This window comes from Protopterus annectens, chromosome 2.part0 (assembly GCF_019279795.1).
Source record: "Protopterus annectens isolate FY-2018-M chromosome 2.part0, PAN1.0, whole genome shotgun sequence".
Classification (NCBI taxonomy): domain Eukaryota; kingdom Metazoa; phylum Chordata; order Ceratodontiformes; family Protopteridae; genus Protopterus; species Protopterus annectens.
This window is the reverse complement of record NC_056728.1, coordinates 418,193,959-418,215,428: the sequence shown is the minus strand read 5'-3', so window position 1 is coordinate 418,215,428 and position 21,470 is coordinate 418,193,959. Positions and strand designations below refer to the sequence as shown.

The following is a 21,470-nucleotide window of genomic DNA, read 5'->3' as shown; positions in this document are numbered from 1 at the left end:
TCTTGGTACAAGGAAAAGTCTGGAGTAAAATCCTTGTCCTTGTTCCATAGGCGGTACCTTTTCTATAGCTCTCATCCTTAGTAGGTTGTTGATTTGTCTTAGAGCGTTTGTTTTTTGGCTTGGTGGTAGGTTTGGCATTCCTCTCTTTTTTGGTAGAGTGTGGAAGTGAAACCTGTAGCCTTTGTCTATTGTTTGTAAAGTCCATTTGTCTCCTGTAATGTAATGCCAGTTTACGGAAAATAAGGCTAGTTTTCCGCCCAAGGGTGCTTCCAGTTGTTCCCTGGTAGGCGGAATCAGAGCCAAGTCATTGTGTCTGTCCTGTGAAAGTGGTTGTAGCCGAATCTGTGGCAGTACTTCTCTGGTTGTTAGGCACCCCTGGATTGACCTCTGCCTCTTGGGCGTCTATTTCTGCCTCTCTGTGCTCTGGAGGTGTCTGGAAAGGACCAATTCTTCGAAGGCCAATTTCTGCTAAACCTCGGAGGTTGGACCTATAAGAAATCCTTGACTGTTTGGACAGATTTTGCTTTTTCTTCCACCTTCTTTAGAACCTGCTGTGCAGGGGAGCCAAACAAATTTTGTTTCTCCATAGGAGCATCTAGGAGTTTTGACTTAACATGGTCTGGTAAGGATTGTTCTTTTAACCAGGCATGCCTTCTAATCACTGTTCCAGTCATAGCTGATCTAAAGGAAGCCTCCAGTGCATCATAGCCACATTTTAAGAAATGGTTACTGACCTGCTGAGAGTTATGTACCAAATCCTGAAGGGACTTATGGTCTATAGGTTCAGGAGAGGACAGTTTTTTATTTAGCTGGTCTAACAAAAATTCCTGGTACTGAATCATGTGAAATTGACAGTTTAAGGCCCTGGCCGAAAGAGTAGCAGAAGTATATACCCTTTTACCCCATCTCTCTAATGCTCTAGATTCCCTTTCAGAGGGGAGAGGGTTTTTGGCAGAGGCAGCTGCTACAGCTTTGGGGCCCTGTGAAATGGTTTCAGGATCTGCAACAGGAGCCTTATACAAATGGTAGTGTGTGTCCGGGACCCTGTAATATCTGTCAGGCTTGGCAGGGGCTGGAGGGAGAGAATCAGGGGCAGTACAGGCATCATTATATGCATCATCAACAACTGTTAGTACTGGAGGAATGGCTAAAGGCCTATGCTGTGGTAAATGTAAAAAAGTCCTTAGCCTTTTCCTTGAATCTGAAAAATCCTGGCCCTGCCATTGAAAATGTTCTCTCATAGCATGTAAGGTTTCCCCAAAAGAAAATTCTTCAGGAGGAGAAGCAGAAGGAATGGAGTCTTCTGCATCAGAATCCTCATAAGGAGAATATGGGCCTTCCTGAGGGTCTGAAATATCTGAGTCATCCGAGGAATAGTCTGTAGAAACAGGTTCCGGGGGTTCAGTTCTAGGCCTCTTATCTGGAGGGGGTTGAGAGGCCCTGTCTGGGTGAGGTTGGGATCCCCTGATCAAAGAAATGAGATCCTCAGCCAGGCTGAGCATTTGGGAACTAGAGGTAGGCCTGTGTGAGGGAGTTTTAGCAGGTAAGGCCTTAGAAGATTTAGCTGCTTTAGCCCTGGAAAAAGCCTTGATAGACATAGATGCAGGGGGTCTAGCAGCTCCACGTGCAGGGGGTAGATATGTCTAAAGGAATAGTATCTGATAAATCCTGGGTGCCTCGGCTATCGGAGGCATGCTTTCGGCCGAAGGAAGAACCGAGGACTCGGTTTCAGCCGAAACCGAGACACTCGCGGTTGGCCTAACCGTGGTTTCAGCCGAAACCACGGACCGCGAGTGTCGGTCCTTTTCCTTATGCTTTTTAGCTAATTGTGTAGTCGGAGTCTCCGACGGCATTTTGTATGCAAAAGCGGGACCAAAAAACTCCTCTGCAAACTCCGACCGACGTCTAAGCGTCCGTCGGTTGAAGGAAGCACAGGCTAGACAAGCTGCTACGTCGTGGTCTGGGCCTAAACAAGGAAGGCAGTAAGAGTGGAAATCCTTATGAGGTATTTGTTTCCCACAAGTTAAACAATTATTTACTTTGTCTGACATCGGCTGAGGCAAGAAAGAGTCCCCAACGGGGTACTTAGCTTTTTAGAAGTCTTCGGTAGTAGAAATCTCTGGATCTGACCGACCGGCACTTGCAAACAGCTTCTGCTTCGGGCACCACGCGGCAAGAAAGACTGAGGAAAATGGCGTCGGCTGATGCCTTTATACCCAATACACAGCAGCTATGACATCGGGTGAAGTGCGACATCAGCCAAGGCCAGACCCAGACTTTGGAATCCGGCCGACCGAAGGGCTGCCTGAGGCAGGACAACCCATATGTTAGGGCTGCGGTTGCATCCTTGAAGGACATCTGCAATGGCAAAGCCTGCCCTGGACTTAGAGAATAGAGGCAAATGATAATGCTTTGTAAAAGTATGAACAGTGCTCCAAGTAGCAGCTTCTAGAAAGTCTTTGGTTGGAACTCCCCTGAGAAAGGCTGCTGAGGCAGAGGCAGCCCTGGTGGAATGTGACCGGATTCCCTTGGGCACTGGTTTACCATGATGCAAGTAGCAGAAACTAATGCAGTGGCTTATCCACTTAGAAACAGTCTGCTTTGATATAGCCTTCCCTTCTGATCCTGCAGCAAATGCCACCAGTAGTTGCTCAGACTTTCTTAGAGATTTGGTCCTGTTTAAGTAGAATCTTAGTTTTCTGTGTATGTCCAATGAATGCAGAATCCGCTCCCCCTTGTTCTGCGATTTGGGTAAAAAGTTTGCAGGTGAACAGTTTGGTTAAGAGCCACACGGGATACCACCTTAGGCATAAATGAAGGATTTGTCCTCAGGGCACGTTGTCTGGGTAAAATGTAATAAATGGCTCCACAGCCATGAGGGCCTGTAGTTCTGAAACCCTACTTGCTGAAGTGATTGCCAAAAGGAAAGCTGTTTTCCAAGATAAAAACTTTATATCAGCAGTAGCTGCTGGTTCAAAACCAGGCAGGGTGAGTTTTTCCAGCACAAAATTGATGTCCCATGCAGGAGTTGGTGATCTTCTGGGAGGCCTTACATTTTTGGCCCCTGTAAGATACTCTCTTAGCAGAGGATGAGAAAAGATGGGAGGCTCCGTGTTGTAATGAGCCGAGATGGCAGAGGCATGGATTTTATTGAAGAAAAAGATAGGCCCTTGTCAAGCATCTCAGTCAAGTATTGTATAATCTGAGGAATATGTGGTTTTGCTGTGTCCATTCCTTGTGCTTGATTCCAAACACAGAATCTCTTCCATTTATCAGCATAAGATTTTCTAGTACCAGGCCTTCTGGCTTCCAAAATGACATCCATCACAGATTTACTGAGAGGTGTTTGAATAATTACATGATCAGCCATGCTGCCAGGTTCAGAGTTTGGAGCTGATTGTGCAGAATTTGATTGCTCTGCTGAGACAGTAGATGAGGTATTTGAGTCAAGTACCAAGGGGGGAGTTGAGACATATTCCTTAGAATTGGGTACCGGTGCTGGCGAGGCCAGTCCGGGGCAATCAGCATCATTTTTGTTTTTTCCTGTCTGACCTTTAGTAAGACCTTGGGGAGAAAAGGCAGGGGAGGAAAGGCATAGACTGATAGGTTTTTCCAACTGAAGTACAAGGCATCCACTTTCCATGCTTGTCTGTGATAAGTCCTTGTGCAGAATTTGTCCAGCTGATAATTTTGAGGAGAGGCAAATAGATCTATGTCTGGGCTCCCCCATTTTTGTGTTACCATGCTGAAGACTTGTGGATCCAGTTTCCACTCGTGAGGGTCCATAAGATTTCTGCTTAGGTCGTCTGCCAGAGTATTTTGTTTTCCTGGCAGGAATTTTGCTTGAAGATGTACTTGGTAAGTCAAGGCTATGTCCCACAATGCCATGGCTAGTCTGCAAAGGGGGTAGGAATGTGTACCCCCCCCCTGCTTGTTTATGTACCACATAACCGTGGTGTTGTCCGTCTTTATCAGTAGTTGTCCTGGATGAAATAAGTCCTTGAAAGCTGTCAGGGCATTCTGAACAGCTAGCATCTCTTTCTGGTTGATATGCAGATGCATTTGTTTTGGGTTCCATATGCCCTGAATGCATCTCCCCTCCAGGTGGGCCCCCAAGCATAGTCTGATGCATCTGTAGTTAGGGTTTGGGTGGCAGGGGGTAGAGTGAAAGACAGTCCCTTGTTTTGGTGACATGTCTTTGCCCACCAAAGAAACTCCTGTTGTAGGCAGGGAATGAGAGGAATCATTTTTTCAGGCTGTGACAATGTTGACTCCATAAACTTTTTAGATACCATTGAAGTTTCCTCATATGCAGTCCTGCATATGGAATTAGTAGAATGCAGGATGCCATGAACCCCAAAGCCTGCAGAATTTGTCTTGCAGATAACTGGATTTTTGTTGCCATCTGTTTGAAGTATATAGTCAGTTGCCTTTGTTTGGCTGGTAAGGTAAGCCATATGGGCAGTTGTATTCAAGCTTGCACCCAGGAATGTAATTTTTTGAGAGGGTACCAGTTGTGATTTCTTTTCGTTTATTGTGTACCCTAGGCATGCTAGAAGCCTTTTTACAAATGCCAGATGTTGAAGAAGAGTGTCCTTGTTCTCTGCTTGAATGAGACAGTCGTCCAGATAAGGATACATTTGAATGCTTCTTTGTCTGCAAAATGCAATTACTGGTGCCAGGCACTTTGTAAAGATCCTGGGTGCAGTAGATAAGCCAAAGAGCAGTGCAGAGAATTGGTAATGCATAAAACCTGCCTTGAAGCAGAGGTATCTTCTGCATGATTCCCTTATTGGGATATGCAGGTATGCCTCTTTTAAGTCTAGAGTCACTAACTAAGCGTTCTTGCCCAGCATGGGCAGTAGCTGTTGTAAAGTAAGCATTTTGAATTTTGGAATGTCCAAGAACGTGTTCAAAATCGATAAGTCCAGTACTGGACACCAGGCATTGTCTTTTCTGGGTACCAGGAACAGTCTTGAATAAAAACCTTGTCCTTTTTCCTGTTCTGGTACTGGATGAATAGCCCCCATATCCATGAGGGACGTAACTTGTTTCTGAGCCTCTGCCCATTGATTTTGTGGCAGATCCGGCCAACCATTTGGAATTGGCAAAGTATGGAAATGAAATCTGTACCCCTGAGATACGATGTTTAATACCCACTTGTCCTGGATAATTAACTGCCAATTTTGAGCATGAAGTGCTAATCCCCCCCCCCCCCCAAGGGGGCTGCCAAAAGATAAGTGCTTGGTGATGGTAGAGGGAACTCATTCGGACTGCTTACTGTAGGGTTGTGCTTTGTTTCCTCCAGATTTGGAGGTAGAGGCACCCCATTACTTTGACCTGTAAGAACGCTGTGACTGGTATCTAGAGCTTTTTGAGCACCTGGATTTGCCTTGTGAGGCTCTGTTGGTCACAGGAAAGGACCAGTTTTTAGTGGGCCAGTGCCTACTGAATCTGGGTGGCTGCACTTGTAAGAATTCTTTTACAGTTTGCATAGATTTAGCTTTATCTTCCATTTTCTTTAAAACCTCTTCTGCCTTATTACCAAACAGAGTATCATGCTGTAAAGGTGCATCCAACAATTTAGCTTTAATATGATCAGGCAGATTTTGCTCCTTGAGCCAGGCATGCCTTCTAATCACAGATCCAGTAACCACGGCCCTACAAGAGGCCTCCAAGGAATCAAAACCACATTGCAAAGTATGCTTTCCAACTTGTTCAGCTGCATGCAATAATTCCTGTAATTCTTTATTTTCCACACAATCAGAAATCAACATCATTTTCTGTTTTAATAAGCCCATAACATGCTGCTATTTAAGCATATGAAACTGGCAGTTTAAGGCCCTAATTGCCAAGGTTGCAGATGTATAAACCTTCTTTCCCCATCTATCCAGCTCCCTGGAATGTCTATCAGAGGGGGTAGGATTTTTGGCTGTAGAGGCCTTTACACCTTTGGGACCCTGTGAGATAGTTTCAGGATCAGCAGCAGGATTTTTTTTATAAAAATTTGTGGGAGTCAGGAACCCTGTAATATCGGTCTGGCTTACTAGGAGCGGGAGGCAGGGAATCAGGAGCCATGCTTGATTCTGAAAACACATAATAAACAATGTCTAATACAGGAGCTATTGCCAAAGGCCTATGCTGAGGAAGAAGAAGGAAATCCCTAAGCCTCTTTTTTGATTCAGAGAAATCCTGACTCTCCCAATGAAAATGTTCCCTTAAAGTATGCAAGGTTTCCCCAGAAGAATAATCTTCAGGAGGAGATGCAGATGGGATGGATTCTTCTGCATCTGAATCCTCATAGGGTGGTATAGAAAATTCCTGATCAGAAGAGGAAGGCCTATTTTGATCATTTGTTTTTTAGGCATAGGGGCCTGAGCACGTGGCTCATACGTCGGTTTTTTAGACTTAGAGAAGTTGTTTTTGTTTTTGAAGCTGGAGTCGGTTTTATATACAAATGTTGAGGCCTGTAAACACCCTCAGAAACCGGTGCCTGCTCAGCGGCTCCAGACCCATCCGAGGGAGACATCCGCAGATTCAATACTCTGAGAATCTCGCAGCATACCGGACTCCACATGGGTCTCGGTAGAGGCCTGCGACTCAAAAGTAGCAGGTATCCGGGGCTGCTAAAGCGCTTCACTGAGTACTGGCGAACCGGCAAATGGCTTAGGAGAAGCTTCGTCGTCGGTTTTGGACCTCGACCATCTGTCTCTGTCTCTTTCTTTGCGTTTTTTGTGAACTTCGGTAGTCGGATTGCTATCCAATGACATTTCAGGGTAATTAAATCTGGATCCAAAATATTTTGAAGCAAAAATATACCGACGCTTAATAGTGTGTTGGTTAAATCTAGCACAAAACCGACAGCAAAGCATGTTATTATCTGGGCCTAGGCAAGGAATACAGTACAAATGAAAATCCTTATGAGGTATTTGCTTCACATAAGTAATGCAATTATTAACTTTTACTGACATCGGTAAGGAGCAAGAAAAAGTTTCCCCAATGGGGTACTTAGCTTTAATTGAAGACTTCAGTTCTGAAACTCGAATGCGAAAATTTCAAGAGTCGGCCGACCAGCACTTGCAAACTGCTTCTGCTTCGGGCACCACACGGCAAGAAAGACTCAATAAAATGGCGTCAGCTGCATGTTTTATACACTTGATGATCTGACGTCATGGAAGAAGAGACAGCAACTGACGCAGGACCCAAGACTTTGATATTCAGGCCGATTGAGGGCAACCTGCCAGCAGATTACCCAAGTGTAATGATTGCAACAGTGAAACAGGAAGAATCAAACCATATTAGCAAGTTCACCTTTATAAACATTATACATCACATATATTATTCTATACCATATAACCAATGCAACATCATATAAATTGTTAAATTCCTGCCTTCTCTTAAATCTCATTCCTCCTCCAGAACATTTTTTACATGTTCTGTTCCCACAACTTCCATATTTTTATCCAAGTAATTTACTCCTACCTTTTTCTAAAGATCCCACTTCCTGTTCTTTTATATCAGTTATAATATTCACTACTTCACGTATAGTTGGTTTAGACTTTGTTTTCCATTTTCTAGTAATTGCTTTTCTGAAGGTGACCAGAATTAAACTTAACAAGGCCTTACTATGTCCAGGCAATTCAGATCCTCTGTCCCAGCTCAAAATAATCTTTTCGTTAGAGACACTCCTTTGCTTGCCCAGTATTCCAGAGTACTCTGTAGATAAATTTTAAAGTCTGCCAGCTCATTACACACAGAGAACTTATGTTCCCAGGTACCTCTTTCTTCTCCATCACACCTCCAACATTTACCATCTACCCGAGGAAAAATTCTTTGGAGTCTGCTTGGGGTAAAAAATTATTTATGCAAACACTTCCAGGCAAAAACCTAAACCTAAATCTTTTAGATTTTGTTACACACACACACACACACACACACACACACACACACACACACACACACACACACACACACACATATATTTCCATATGTCCTTCCACTGTTTCTTAATGACTTGCTTCCCTAATCTCTTTCCAATCTTTTCTGACCTCCTCTGATTCCTATAGTTAAACTGCAATATTTTATATGCCCCACTAATTATACCTTTTTTAACAGCAGCTTCAGTTCTAGAAGCAAGTAAAAACTCCAACCAGTGCACGTCTTTCATTTAGGATTGCTATATCCATTTCTCTGTCTATACTCCGATATCAATCACTGCTACTGAAGGCGATCTCTAGCCTGCAATCCAAATGTCTTCTTGGCCTCTTCCCATTGTATTACTTTCCCTCTCTAAATTTGTTCCCAACACCTTGGTTCTTTTGACAGCTTCCTCCAGTAAATCCTAGCCCCTCTTCCCTATTCTCTGTAGCGATAACTGCAGTTATCCCTATCAGCAGAATCTCCTTTTTCCGTTCCCATGTTGACTTAGTTCTTGGTACACTTTCTGCTACTTTATGAATTTAATACTCCGTATGACTGTTGTAATTCTCCTTAAGGATCTGTCTAAAATCTCATTCTTTCCTTATTTCTGAATTACCCCACTACTTTATCATCCCTTTCCACTCTGAATTGGAGCTTTCTGCTTGTGATATGTACAAGGGCCTTAACTGTGTAGCTCTGAAATATCCCTTCAAATCAGGTAATCCTAAACCTCTTGGTTCTACTGGGAGGATCAGATTATCTCACTTGACTCTTGTCCTCTTCTCCCCCAGATAAAATCCTTCAACTCTATTACTATCCACAACTTCTCCTCTGGTTTTTAAAATACGCATAACCTGTGAATAAAACTAAAGGGACTAAACATTTTTACTGCCTGTATCTTGTTATCCATAGGCAAGACCTTCCAGTTTTTGCAGTTTTTGTGTTATCTTTTGTTTAGTCTCCTCTCACATATCCTTAGCTGCCACAACAATCATTTTAATTCATACTCCTAAATAGGTCATTTTATCATGTCCCCATAAACATAGGCATTGCCGAACCAATTCATGTGTGTATATAGTTCACAGCCACAGCCTTTGTTTTACTTTCATTAATTTTATAGCCTGAAAAAACACATAACAGTCTCAGAATGTTCCACAACACAGATATTTTTTGGTTCCATCACGTACAAAATAATATCAGCAAATAAAGCCAGCTTTTCTTGAACAGCATTTCAATTATAACCTTGAATTTTTTGTGTCCCTTATTTGCTTTGCCAATGGTTGTAAATAAAATGCAAACAACAAAGAACAAACAGGACACCCCTGCCTGGTTCTTCTGTTCAGATACAACTTGTCACAGTGGGGCCCACCTACTTTAATTTTTGTCTCGGATCCCTCATATATCCTAACTAACATTATTATTGTATTAGGAAATGCGAATGCTTTCATTGCCCTACTCATGAAATTAACAATATTATTGTATTAGGAAATGCAAATGCTTTCATTGCCCTACTCATGAAATCCCAGCTTACTCTATCAAATGCTTTCTCTGCTTCAACACCCACAAACAACAATGGTATTTTCTTACATTCTGCTTCACTGTGGTTCATCAGTGTTCTGTTAATGTCAAACGTTTGCCTCCCTTCCACAAAACCACAATGATCCGTATCTATCAACTTTGGCATTCTTTTAGCCACTAATCAAACTAATACATAAAACTCTGATTCAACAAAGTTAGTAAAACCTGTCCAAAGCCCTATTCAGACAATTAATGCAGCTCACTGAAGTAAACAGAAAATGCTACTCTGACCTAAAAGAATCAGAAAAAAAGAAGATAAATGGAAAATGTGGATTGTGGTTTATACAAACTCCCCCAAAATATCGGGCATATGAATATGAATGTGTGTACAGACTCATGCAAGCATCTGTGTGTGCACAGATCTAAATATAGAATGGATATTAATACAGATATTTAATAATCTCATTTACAGCTTCTGAGATACAGATTAGAGATTCTGCTGATAACACAATCCAAAAAAACACTGACTGTGTTACAAGCATGACATAAACGACTGCACATTTTAAAGGACAATAACTTAAGCAATTTAGTTGCACTATACAAGTTACCTATTTGGGGAAAACATTTTGCTCAATATACTGAAAGAATACAGGGTAAACCATTTAGTCTGCTAGTTTCCCATGGTAAATAGAAGGTCTCCAGAGTAACACATTTGATAAAGAATACAGCATGGCCTCAATTTGATCAGTATCACTCACAATGTAGAAACTGTCTATTCACTATTTCTGCATTCATTTTGTCATATAATAATAGCAGCATGAGGGGAAAAAGTGTAATGATGAGAATATTTACTTTTCCAAGAGTATGTATATCCTAACTCTCTCCATCTCTCAACAATCATACAGGATATTTACTTGCTTCTTAGGTTTTGCTTTCTGAAATTGAGAGAGTTGACTTCAACGTCAAAGGAAACACTTTTTGAGCAATATGCCAAGAAAATCGGGTAAAACCAGTGGCATATATGAAAACCAAACTTCTTACAATATGACAGCCACATATGCAGAACCCTCCTACCTTCCTCTTAAAAATGTCATATGCTGGCACTTCCATCGGCTACCAAAAGAGGACAGAAAAATCTGTGACGTTACTTAGTCCACATCAGCCTTCTAGGAAGCTATCTTTACATTAAACATATGTGGTTTTCAGACTATGCAAAGTCTGAACTTAGTTTTTAATCTGAAGCAACCTGAGGACTTGCAACTGCCAGTAACTACACTAATGAACAGAAAATGTTGCAGTTGTCAGATCTTCTATGGAGTTCTATCCTACTGTTCAATGAACACTAGCTGGAAGAATACAATCTTCTTCATCTCAGCTCCCTGAATTTACAAGTCATAGAATATTTTAAGTAGTAATATCTCTTCTGGGAGATTGCAACTGAGCAAGTTGCTTTTCCATCCTTTTAAGTTTTTTTCTCTTTTCCTTCTATTTTCCTTGTAGCTGTATGACCCTGAAACTAATATGCATAATAAGAAGAGGTAGGCTGAGAAAGAAAAAGTTTTGTTTAAACTTTTGTTGAAGGAGTTTGACTCATTCAATGTGCTGGTGGTGCATTAAGTACTTACTTACTCATGAAGGACCTGATCCATTGCTACATTATAACATATTTTACTCTCCTGAAACAGCAGCATATTGTTAGCAGTGCTTTACACAGGAAAAAGCAACTGCATGCCACAGGAGGATCCCTCTTGAAATGGACAAAAGTACAGCAGGTTTTTGTGTATGTGAGTATTCCATGACTCTCAGATAAGTTATGTCAATGTAATCAAATTCACCCTAATATGTAAATGTATTTTTAAATACACATGTTTTACTATACACTGCACATCAATACATTTATGTCCATTAGCATCTGCTCAGTTCTTAATGCTATATTTAAAATGTAAACAGCACTAAATAGACAATGCGTCAGGGCAGGCAACTTGGCACATAAAAATCTACTGCCAATCATTAGCGGACTGGAGTTCCGTTGTGGCGACCCCTAACCGAGAAAAGCTGAAAGACACAACAACAACAACTAAATAGACAATGGAACAAAGCAAGCTTCTTTCACCTTGCCTCCCTCCAAGCAGATGCAACTCTCCAAAGGCCCAATAATAAGTTTTAGATACACTTTTCACTGCTTGGTCATCCTCCAACTAATGCAAGAGAGCTATTAAAGCCTTCACAGACAACAAGATCCACTGTTTACAGCAGAATTGTGATAAGGCCTCTCTAAGTGACATGCTAAATAAAGGCAAATACGGGATACAAGGAGTTTCACGTCTTCAAAGAATCTGAACTCATCTACAGTAACATGGTAAAATCCCCAACATCTACTAAAACATTGCATCATTCTTACCAGAAATTTGATGCCATAACTTCAATCTATTCTTCATGAAAGGAATATGGATTTTAAAACACAAACAGCTAAAAAAAAGAAGTTGTCATATGTACCACCATTCTTTCAAAATGATTTATCTGGCACTGTAAACTGGGACTCATTTTCAATATAGAGTTGTGATGGTGAAACTGCATCTTTAGAGAGAAAGGAGCAAAAGGGGTACTAATACCAGGATATCCAGACAAAATTTATACAAAACTAGCGTTCAAGATTTCAAATGCAGTTAACAGCTCAATGATCTAACAAAATTTTTTTTCCATATTATAGTAGATGAAGCACTCAAAAATATCCGAGATCTCTAACTAGCGTCTCAGAGAAGGAGTGATTTTTAGCAAGCTACCATTTTACCTTTAAGCTTGAAACCGGTTTCATACCCTTAACCTCATGGCGATTTTCTATATTAAGACAACCAGGATGTGCAGAAGCAAGCCCCCCCCACCCGTATGCTGTTGCCAGACATGGTAATTATAATTAGTACATATAGTTTTATTAGTTTAAGGTTTTTCTTAATGAGATGAGAGATCAAAAAGACAGACTGCTTAATGTCCATTGGGGGGCTTTGTCCCTTGCACCCCCCCCTCCATAGGACTACCAGGCAGTGGAACTTAAAACTATGTACAGAAGGGGCTACACACAGGGCAGCAGCCCCCCTTTGCTGGATGTGTGTAGTCTTTCAATCTCAGTAAGTTCGTTACGCCCAATATTAAGTTTCAAGATATTTTTATTTAAAGCTTCTTAAACTTTTTAGTCCTCATAGCCTAAAAATAACATTTAAAGACAACTGTCACATCAGAATATCAGTCAAGTTAGCACCACCCAAACCTGAGCGAACAAAGACGGTGTGCTCTATTATAAACAATCACCTACCTCACCATATCTGCTATAAGAATATTGCCCAGAAACTGCAGAACTGAACAGCTTATGCCATACTTGCAAACAATTTCAGTACAGGAGACAGATTTAATTCTTTTGAAAGACATTGGGAACAAATCAAATACTAGGAATAAAAAAACAGCCAAAACTATTTACTTTCTAACAAGGGCTATCTACTTGGTCAATACATGATGTCCTTACGATGACCTTACTGTATGATTTCATCTGGATGTGAAACCCTATCCATCTAAAGCAGTTCTCATAGTTTGGATAAGCAACTGAAAGAATGAAACAACAATCTGCCACAAACATGTGCTTATTTCATGGTTTTAAGATAATTAAATGTGTCGCTTACAACACTGTATATGCTGCCAATTATGACACACTGGAAAACATTTGCCTGTGGGAGCACAGCAAATACATATGGACAAGTTCAAACTCAAAAGTGTCAGTGAACTTTGTAATCTTAGCTTCTACAGAGAAAGAAATTCTACTCAGGATTCTTCCCTCAGCTGTCATCTGTGGTCAGCCCATTAAAGCACTTTTTGTCTAGTAATCCACATTATGCAGAAAGGCAATCAATGAAAAGTTGTTCTGTACAATGATCAGATATGAAGCACACTATGGAAATGTATAAACACACTGTCATAGTGCTACTTGATTTTAAGGTATAATCATGTAATCTCTACTTTTATTAACATTTAAAAAAATCAATTCAATTTAGCAGAATAATACTCAGCAAAGCTAGTTTCACTGCAACAATGCAGGAGAGAGAGAGAAAAAAACTTAAGTAATAAAAAGATTCTGAACATAAAAAATGCCATGCTAAAAGTTGAAAATAATAACCTAGCTTCTGTGATTACGGCCTTACTTGTTTTCATTACTGGCATCATAGCGAGGCATTGGATCATCATCATTTCCATTGACATCATAGCTGGCATTTTTGTCCTATAGCCAAGAAAAAAAAAAAAAAAAAAAAAAGAACGTTAAACAGAAACGGTATAAATCAGATGCATTCTTAAGCAGGTTTCTACAGGTAAGCAAATAAATTAACTGCCATTCCCATGATTTGACATTTACAACTGTGCATTTTTAGCGGAAAGTAATTTACTTACTAAATGCTTTTCTTGCACAGAATGTTATCCTTCCACAGCCAACCTCATTGTTACCACACCATTTGCAAAACAACTAATTGTCCACAAGTACACAAGACAACAGACTAATGTTGTTTGGCTTTTCCTGGTTAGGGGTCGACACAGCGGAACTCCAGTACGCTAATGATTGGCAGTAGATTTTTATGGTGCCGAGTTGCCATCCGATGCCCAGCCTTCAGCGAAGGCACGCCCATTCACACATGTCTTTCAGAGGCAAATTTTAATTACATCTCTCAAAACACATTGCAATGCTATGAAGTTATGACAAATCAGTACAAGAAATGTCCATTTTTATGTTGAGTCTAGCAAAATATCCTTTGATATATGAACATGTGGCCCAAACACTATTTCAGAAAGCCTCAACGAAGCAATCTTTTAGACAGTTATCATGAGAGAGAGAGAGAGAGAGAGAGAGAGACAGATGTTGACAGCATGTTTGATCACTACACCTCTTACATTCATCCATCAGGTACTGTTATGACTCTGTCATAGTCCACGTTGGAGTGAACAACTTGAGATGTACCTCCCTGGACTATATGAAGAGTGACATGATTGAGCTTGCTAAATTATTTGTCCCAGGCAGATATGTCCCTGTCCTTAAGCAGCATTCTATCGTTACCCAGAATGATGCCTCAATACAATCAGAAAATGATTGACTAACATTGGCTTAGCTTCTGGTGTCATTCCAGGGGGATCCAGTACCTGACAGCCTGAGAAGGTATGATCAACAGACCACAATGCTTTGCTAGAGATTACCTGCATCTGTCTCATATGGGCTTCAGGCTTCTGGCAAAGGCCCTTGCCTCTCCCACAGTGCCTTTTTTAAGAAAAGTCATGAGGTCGATACTACAAACATACAATTTTCAACAAAATGCAAACTAAAGGTCATGCTGCTAAACCCTAGTAGTCTAAACATGAAACTGCACTCATTGCAAACATTCTTAACCCTGGAAGATGCTGACATTTGTGCAGTCACAGAAATCTGGTTCAAAGCTGCAGAGAGCATCCCAGCCTTACCTGGTTACTCATCCTATCATACATTCAGGCCCCAAATTGTGGGCAGCAAAGCCAAAGAAGGTGGAGTTTCATTATATATAAAGGCACACACACACACACACACACACACACACACACACACACACACACACACACACACACACACACACACACACACACACACACACCTCCAGGCTGGTCAAACAGTACAACGCACAGCAGACACTCCAGGTGCAGTTAACCACTGGCAACACTCCTATTCAAATCATAGCTAGGTATAGGCCCCCAAATTTGACTCAAGATGCCCACTCCACCAAACAGGCCCTCTTCGAATCTACCAAGATTCATCCCTTTACTCTGATCCTGGGTGGGGAAGCCATTTCAAGCAGTAGACCTGTAATGAGCAGCATACTCCAGGGATCGGTCTTGGAGCCTGTTATTTGGGGTATACTTCTCTGAGGTGCAGGCCAAAACCAGACGGCTATGTCTAACTATGCTTGCAGATGACTACAAGCTAGGCGCAGTAATCAATCAATTCACCCAAACAAATGACTGGTGCCAGAAACATGGCCTCAAGCTGAATGCCAAAAAAATGCATCATCAACCCCTTTGGGGAGATTGACGTCTCCACATATTATCATATTAATAACAACATCCTAGGCATGCAATCAGTGGTGAGGAATTTCGGCACCCAGGTTGATAGCAACCTGATTTTTGACCACCATGTTGCTTCCGTTGTATGGAAAGCTTTCTACATGGCCCACCTCATAAGTAAGGATATCTCATCTTGAGACAAGGAGGTCATAATATCCCTGTATTCTTCCTTATAAGGCCAATTATTGAATACAATGCCCCCTTCGGCATGTACCTCACAAAGCACAAGCAGCAGCTGGAGAGACCACAGAGGGTCCTCACCAGGAGAATCCAGGGTATCAAACATCTACCCTACACAGATAGGCTAAAAGCCACTCGGCTTCATACAGACTCCTAGAAAAACAAATATAAGGTATCCAGACAACCACTCAGCAGGTACTCGTAATGACAGTTTATTGGGTTCTCAATAAAACCACACTCAAAACACGATAGTCCACAGATTAAGCGCTTTCGTCGGAATAACCAACTTCATCAGAATACACATAATACAACTCAAAGAATTTAAATACCCTCCCAAAAAGCAAAAACCCTGACATCACATCCTACTATCAGATCACTTCCTGTCAACTAATGCACATATTTAAAGGAAATAATACCTTACTTAAATTGCCAACACATATGAAAAAGTATACTCCCATATTGCAAATAAATATAAAAATGTAAACACACATACATATCACCAATGAATATAAATGCATATAAATATATAGCAAACAACTGTAAATACTATGATACAAAAAATGGGGTAATAAACCCATGAAGTAACAATAAAAAACTTTTAAATATTTTTTAAATACTTTTTAAATATAAAACAAAGCTCTTAGCTTCAACAAGGGCATAATACTTATACGCTCTTTGATGCCAGGATATGAGCCTGCATTCAACTTAATTTGCCATTTTAACTCTAATAATTCTAAATAATCATCCACTGGGCCACCCCGGGGTCCCAGGTCCGCATAATCAATGGCAAAAAACCTAAAAAAATGCGTTGGATATTTGTTCACGATTGAAAAGTGCATTGTTTTCATTTTTGCATTTAATATCATAGCAGTGCTCATATACTCTCTGCTTAAAGGCCCTTTTCATTTTGCCCACATAAAATATGTTGCATAACCCACACTTAGCAATATATACCACCCTTTTCGAAAAACAAAAAAGTTTTTTACTGGGGTAGATTCATCCAAAATTATTAATAAATATATATTCACCCTCCATAACATATGGGCACTGCCCACACCTACCACATGTAAGGCATCCACTAGTTTTATTCTCTTTCTGCTGTCTTTTTAAGAGTGCTTTAAAGCTATAATCTTTTTTGTAAACAATCACTGGTTTATCCCCTATGATTTTAGAGACATCCTGGTCCAGTAACATCACTGGCCAAAAATTAACCAATGTGTTTTTGATTTCATAAAAATCCAAGGTGAAGGTTAGGGTGCACGATCTTGAAAAAATATTGTTGTTGGAGTGTAATCTATCTCTAACCTTTCCATCATCGATACCACAACCACTGAATACAATTTTTACTATTAACCCATTCCGTCTTTTGATAGTAACCTCATTTTCAATTTCTTTTAAAAGATTCATAGGGTAACCCCTTCTTCTAAACATATCAATAACTTTATCACATTCTGTTTGGAAGTCCCCTTCATCTGACACTATTCTAGCGATTCTGATAAACTGTCCCTTAACTAGGGACTTTTTCTGATGAATTGGGTGCCAGCTCTCAAAATGTAAAAATGTATTTGAATATGTAGGTTTCCTGTACAGTTTAGATATAAAAGATTCACTCATACAATCCTTCACAATAGTGACATCTAAAAAATTCAAGCTCTCTATGTTAGAGTTCAGGGTAAAGTCTACAAAATCAGTGGTACTATTAAGGTATTCAAAAAACTCACCTAATTTGTCCTCATCCCCTTTCCATAAAAAGGACTATGTCATCCAAATAACGACCATATAGGACCCAATGGTCTTTGTAGTATGAATTCATAATGTATTCCTCCTCCCAGTGTGCCAAAACCACGCTGGCAAACACAGGGGCACAGCATGCTCCCATGGTCACTCCTAAAGTTTGCTTAAAGAGGTGGTCATCAAAGCTTAAAAAGTTATTTTCCAAAACAAGTTCCATACAGGTCCTAATGGCATGTTTGGTGTGAAAACTTAAATCAGAATGCCTACACGGATATTCATAAAATCAGTCAAGCCCCTCCTCATGTGGGATTACTGAAAATAGATCCTTGATGACAAGGTGGCCATAATAAGGCCATCATCATACATATCTGGATGTATTCTACCTAAAAAATCCCATGAATCTTTAATAATCCAAGGCGTCTTTTCCACTACCTTTCAATTGATGGTCCACAAATTTGGCCAACCCATATGTTTTCGAAGCCTTGGCGTCCACAATCAGACGTAGAGGGGGGTTCTGGATGGATTTATGTATCTTTGGGATGCCGAAGATGGTAGGTGTTCTGGGGGTTTTACACTCTAAGAACGTATGTGTGTCAATACTTATCGGTCGATTAAGTAACAATTCGTCAATGGTCAAATCGATGTTCCTATAGACTAGATTCATCTCACTGACTGACACTTCTCGATAAGTGTCAGTATACAATAAGTCAAACATTTTACTATTGTAATCCAAATAATTCATAATGACCAGCCCTCCCCCCTTATCAGGTTTCATAAGCCTGATGTTATTGTTACTAATGATGTCTTGAAGTAACATCCATTCTTTTTCGTCCAAATTGTTAACATAACTCCTGTGTTTATTATTCAAAATGATTTTCCTAAGTTCATTTTCACAAAGTGTCTCATAAATCACAAGAGGAGGGTGGGTAGGTGGAATAAAGGTGCTGGGTCTATGCAACTGGTGAGCATTTTGAGTAATAGTATTACCAAAATGTACTCCTAAATTTAATTTCCTCACGTACATTTTAAGGTTTAAAATACTGTCAACAACATTTGCTGATCTCCCCGGGACAAAATTCAACCCTTTCGCAAACAAATTAGCCCAATCAACATCAACACAAACTTGACTAAAATTATAAATAGTAAAATCAGCATCATCATTTTGAATGACCTGAATAACTTGTTCACAGGGCTCACGGGGTTCAACTATCTCCGGTAGGCCTCCCTCCATGACGGATAATGGTTGTAGTTGTTGTTTTGATAATACATTTGTCCCTTCCTCTCCCCCCTCTGCTCCCTGATCCTCTCGGATCTTCTCAGGGGAGGGGGGTCCATGGGGACATCCCCATTTAAATACTCATTGTCAACAGGATTATCATTGATCGCATCATTCACATCATTGTTTTGTTCATTAAAATAAACAGAGTCCTGCCCTCTAGGGGGGTCAGGGTAAGCTTTACCAGTTTCATAATCCATCTTGTCCCTATTTTATGTTGTTTCCTAGCCCTAAGTTCAACCAACCCCTTCCACTTTGCTTCACACAGACTCCTCAAAGGTGACCTCTGTCTGGCATACAAAGCAATTTTAGACCCGCCTTGATGGGACTGCTGTATACCCACAAGTCAAGCTTCACTCAAGTAACCCGCACTCGTGACCTCAACCTGACCTGTGACATCAACAGGACTTGTTGGCAGGACAGATTTGTGTCCCAGAGACTCCCCCATCTGTGGAAAAGATTCCCTCTCCACAGAAAATACACCCCTGGGATTCCACCAGTGTCCCTGCTAGACAGGGGCTTTGGGTGCTGACTTGTATAAACATAGGCTAAACTCTTGGCTAGGCTCATAACGGCCTCAAGGCCAATAGCCTGGTAACTTGCTATGATCCTATGATTCCTATGCTATACCTTCATAGGTTCATAGGTAGGTACTAAGGCTATCGGCCCTAGGGCCCATACAAGCCTAGCCAAAAAATGTACCCTGGCTTTCACCACCCAAGAAAATTATTTTCCTATGCCCCTGTCGAGCAGAGTCACAGAAGTGATCCCCAGGGTGAATTTCCCATCCAATCATCAAGATTTTTCTTGAAGAGTGCTAATGAGGAGCTCTGTTTGACATAGATAGGTAGTCTGTTCCAGAGTATGGGAAGTCTCTGGGACAGGAATTTATCCCTCCAGCATGTTCTGTTTATTGTGGTGACAAGGTTAAGGTCCCTAGAGCGTGTAGCTCGGAGGGATTGGGATTTCTTTAAGTGGAGCATGTCCAACAGCTCTGGGTTTGACATAGCTTTGTATGTTAGGCAGAGATCGCCCCTGCGTAGGCGATATGCGATGGAGTAAAGCTGTAGTTTTTTGAGACGGTTTGCATAGGGCATCTGTTTGAGGCCAGTAATCCTCTTTGTGAGGTATTTCTGTGGTCTTTCCAGTTGTTGTAGATGTCTTGTGAGATACATACCAAAAGGGGCGTTGTACTCTATAATGGGTCTAATGAGTGATGAGTAGAGGGGAACAATGACCTCTTTTTTTCTGGATGAGAATCCTTTTGTGATGAGATGAGCCACGTAGAAGCATTTCCTGACCACTGTGGCGATGTGATTATCAAAGGAGAGACTACTGTCCACCGGTGTCCCAAGGTCTCTTATCACATTTTCGGCATTAAGTAGACTACCAGCTATGTGGTAGTTCATGGGTACATAGTTTTTACCAAAGGGGATGACAATACACTTTTTGGCATTGAGCTTCAGGCCATGGATTTGACACCAGGTTTCTGTCTCAGTGAGGCCCTTTGTAGTTTGTCCACATCATTACGAGTTTCGATTATGGCTCCTAGTTTGCAGTCATCTGCAAACTTTGTTAGCCAAAGACCTTCTGTGTTGGCCTGCACTTCAGAGAAGTAGATACCAAACAGGAGAGGACCCAGGACTGAATCCTGTGGTACTCCACTTGTCACTGGTCTGATGTCGGATTTGGAATCCGCTACTTTCACAGTGTGGGTTCTGTCCGTGAGTCAGTTGGTGACCCATCTTATGACATGGGGATTTATACCTAGTTTAGTGAGCTTATCTATAATTCCAGAGTGGGGGATGGTGTTGAAAGCCTTGGTGAGATCTAGATAAGCTGTGTGAACCATTTTACCATCATCTATGGCTTTGGTGACTGCTTCAAAGAAGTCAATCGGGTTTAGAAGACATGATCTGCCTTTTACAAATCCAAACTGAGTAGGGTCCAGAGTTTGGAGATTACCAATGTCTTTGTTTATGAGTTCCATGATGATACGTTCCATGGCCTTGCAGACCAGGCTTGTCAGGCTAATGGGCAGTAGTTCCCGGGGTCCGTCGTAGCTCCCCCTTTGTGGAGTGGGATAACTGTTGCTGTGCGCCATTCAGTGGGTACAAAGCCTGAGGTGAGGCTATGATTGAACATGGTACTTAGGTAGGGTGCCAGTTCATTCTGTAGTTCATGTAGAATGCAGCCTGGGATATTGTCAGGTCCCATGGATGCTGTGTTCTTGGCTTTGGAGAGTGCGTTTTTTACCTGTGCAGCCGTGATTATAGGAACTTTGCATTCTTCCGGTATAGAGATGGGCCCTCTAGGGGGTGAGAGGGGGGTAAAGTTAGCACTGAACCTTATCTGCTAGGATGTTGGTAATATCAGTTAGTTCTGTATATTTAGTGCCATTATGCTGTAACTCAGAGCAGATCTGAGTGTTCCCATTTAGATTTTTGACATAGCTATAGAATGCTTTGTGATTGTCTTTAGAGTCAGTGGCAATTTTGTTTTCGTAACTAGCTTTGGAGGATTTTATGAGGGATCTCAGCTTCTTACTGAGGTTGACCAGGGAGTTCCTCCAGTCATGGGATTTTACTCTTTTTTGCAACAGTTTCTTTCTTCTGTTGTAGAGTTTTTTATGGCAGAGGACCACCAGATTGGCTTCCTTTTTTTGGAGGATAACATCTTGGTTCTATTAGGGATAGCATGATCCATGCACTCGTGTAAGTGC

General features: G+C 41.1%; 1 protein-coding gene across 2 annotated transcripts in view; it reads right to left on the bottom strand.

Annotated features, from left to right (window-relative positions):
• The window catches only part of LOC122793112 (proprotein convertase subtilisin/kexin type 5-like), a 3,326,953-nt gene that overhangs the window by 2,757,576 nt on the left and 547,907 nt on the right, over positions 1 to 21,470 (bottom strand). For both annotated transcript variants that reach the window (XM_044060853.1, XM_044060852.1), the window contains one exon: positions 13,626 to 13,702. In XM_044060853.1, coding sequence (XP_043916788.1) covers positions 13,626 to 13,702 — 77 coding nt within the window. The remainder of the gene's footprint in view (positions 1 to 13,625; positions 13,703 to 21,470) is intronic.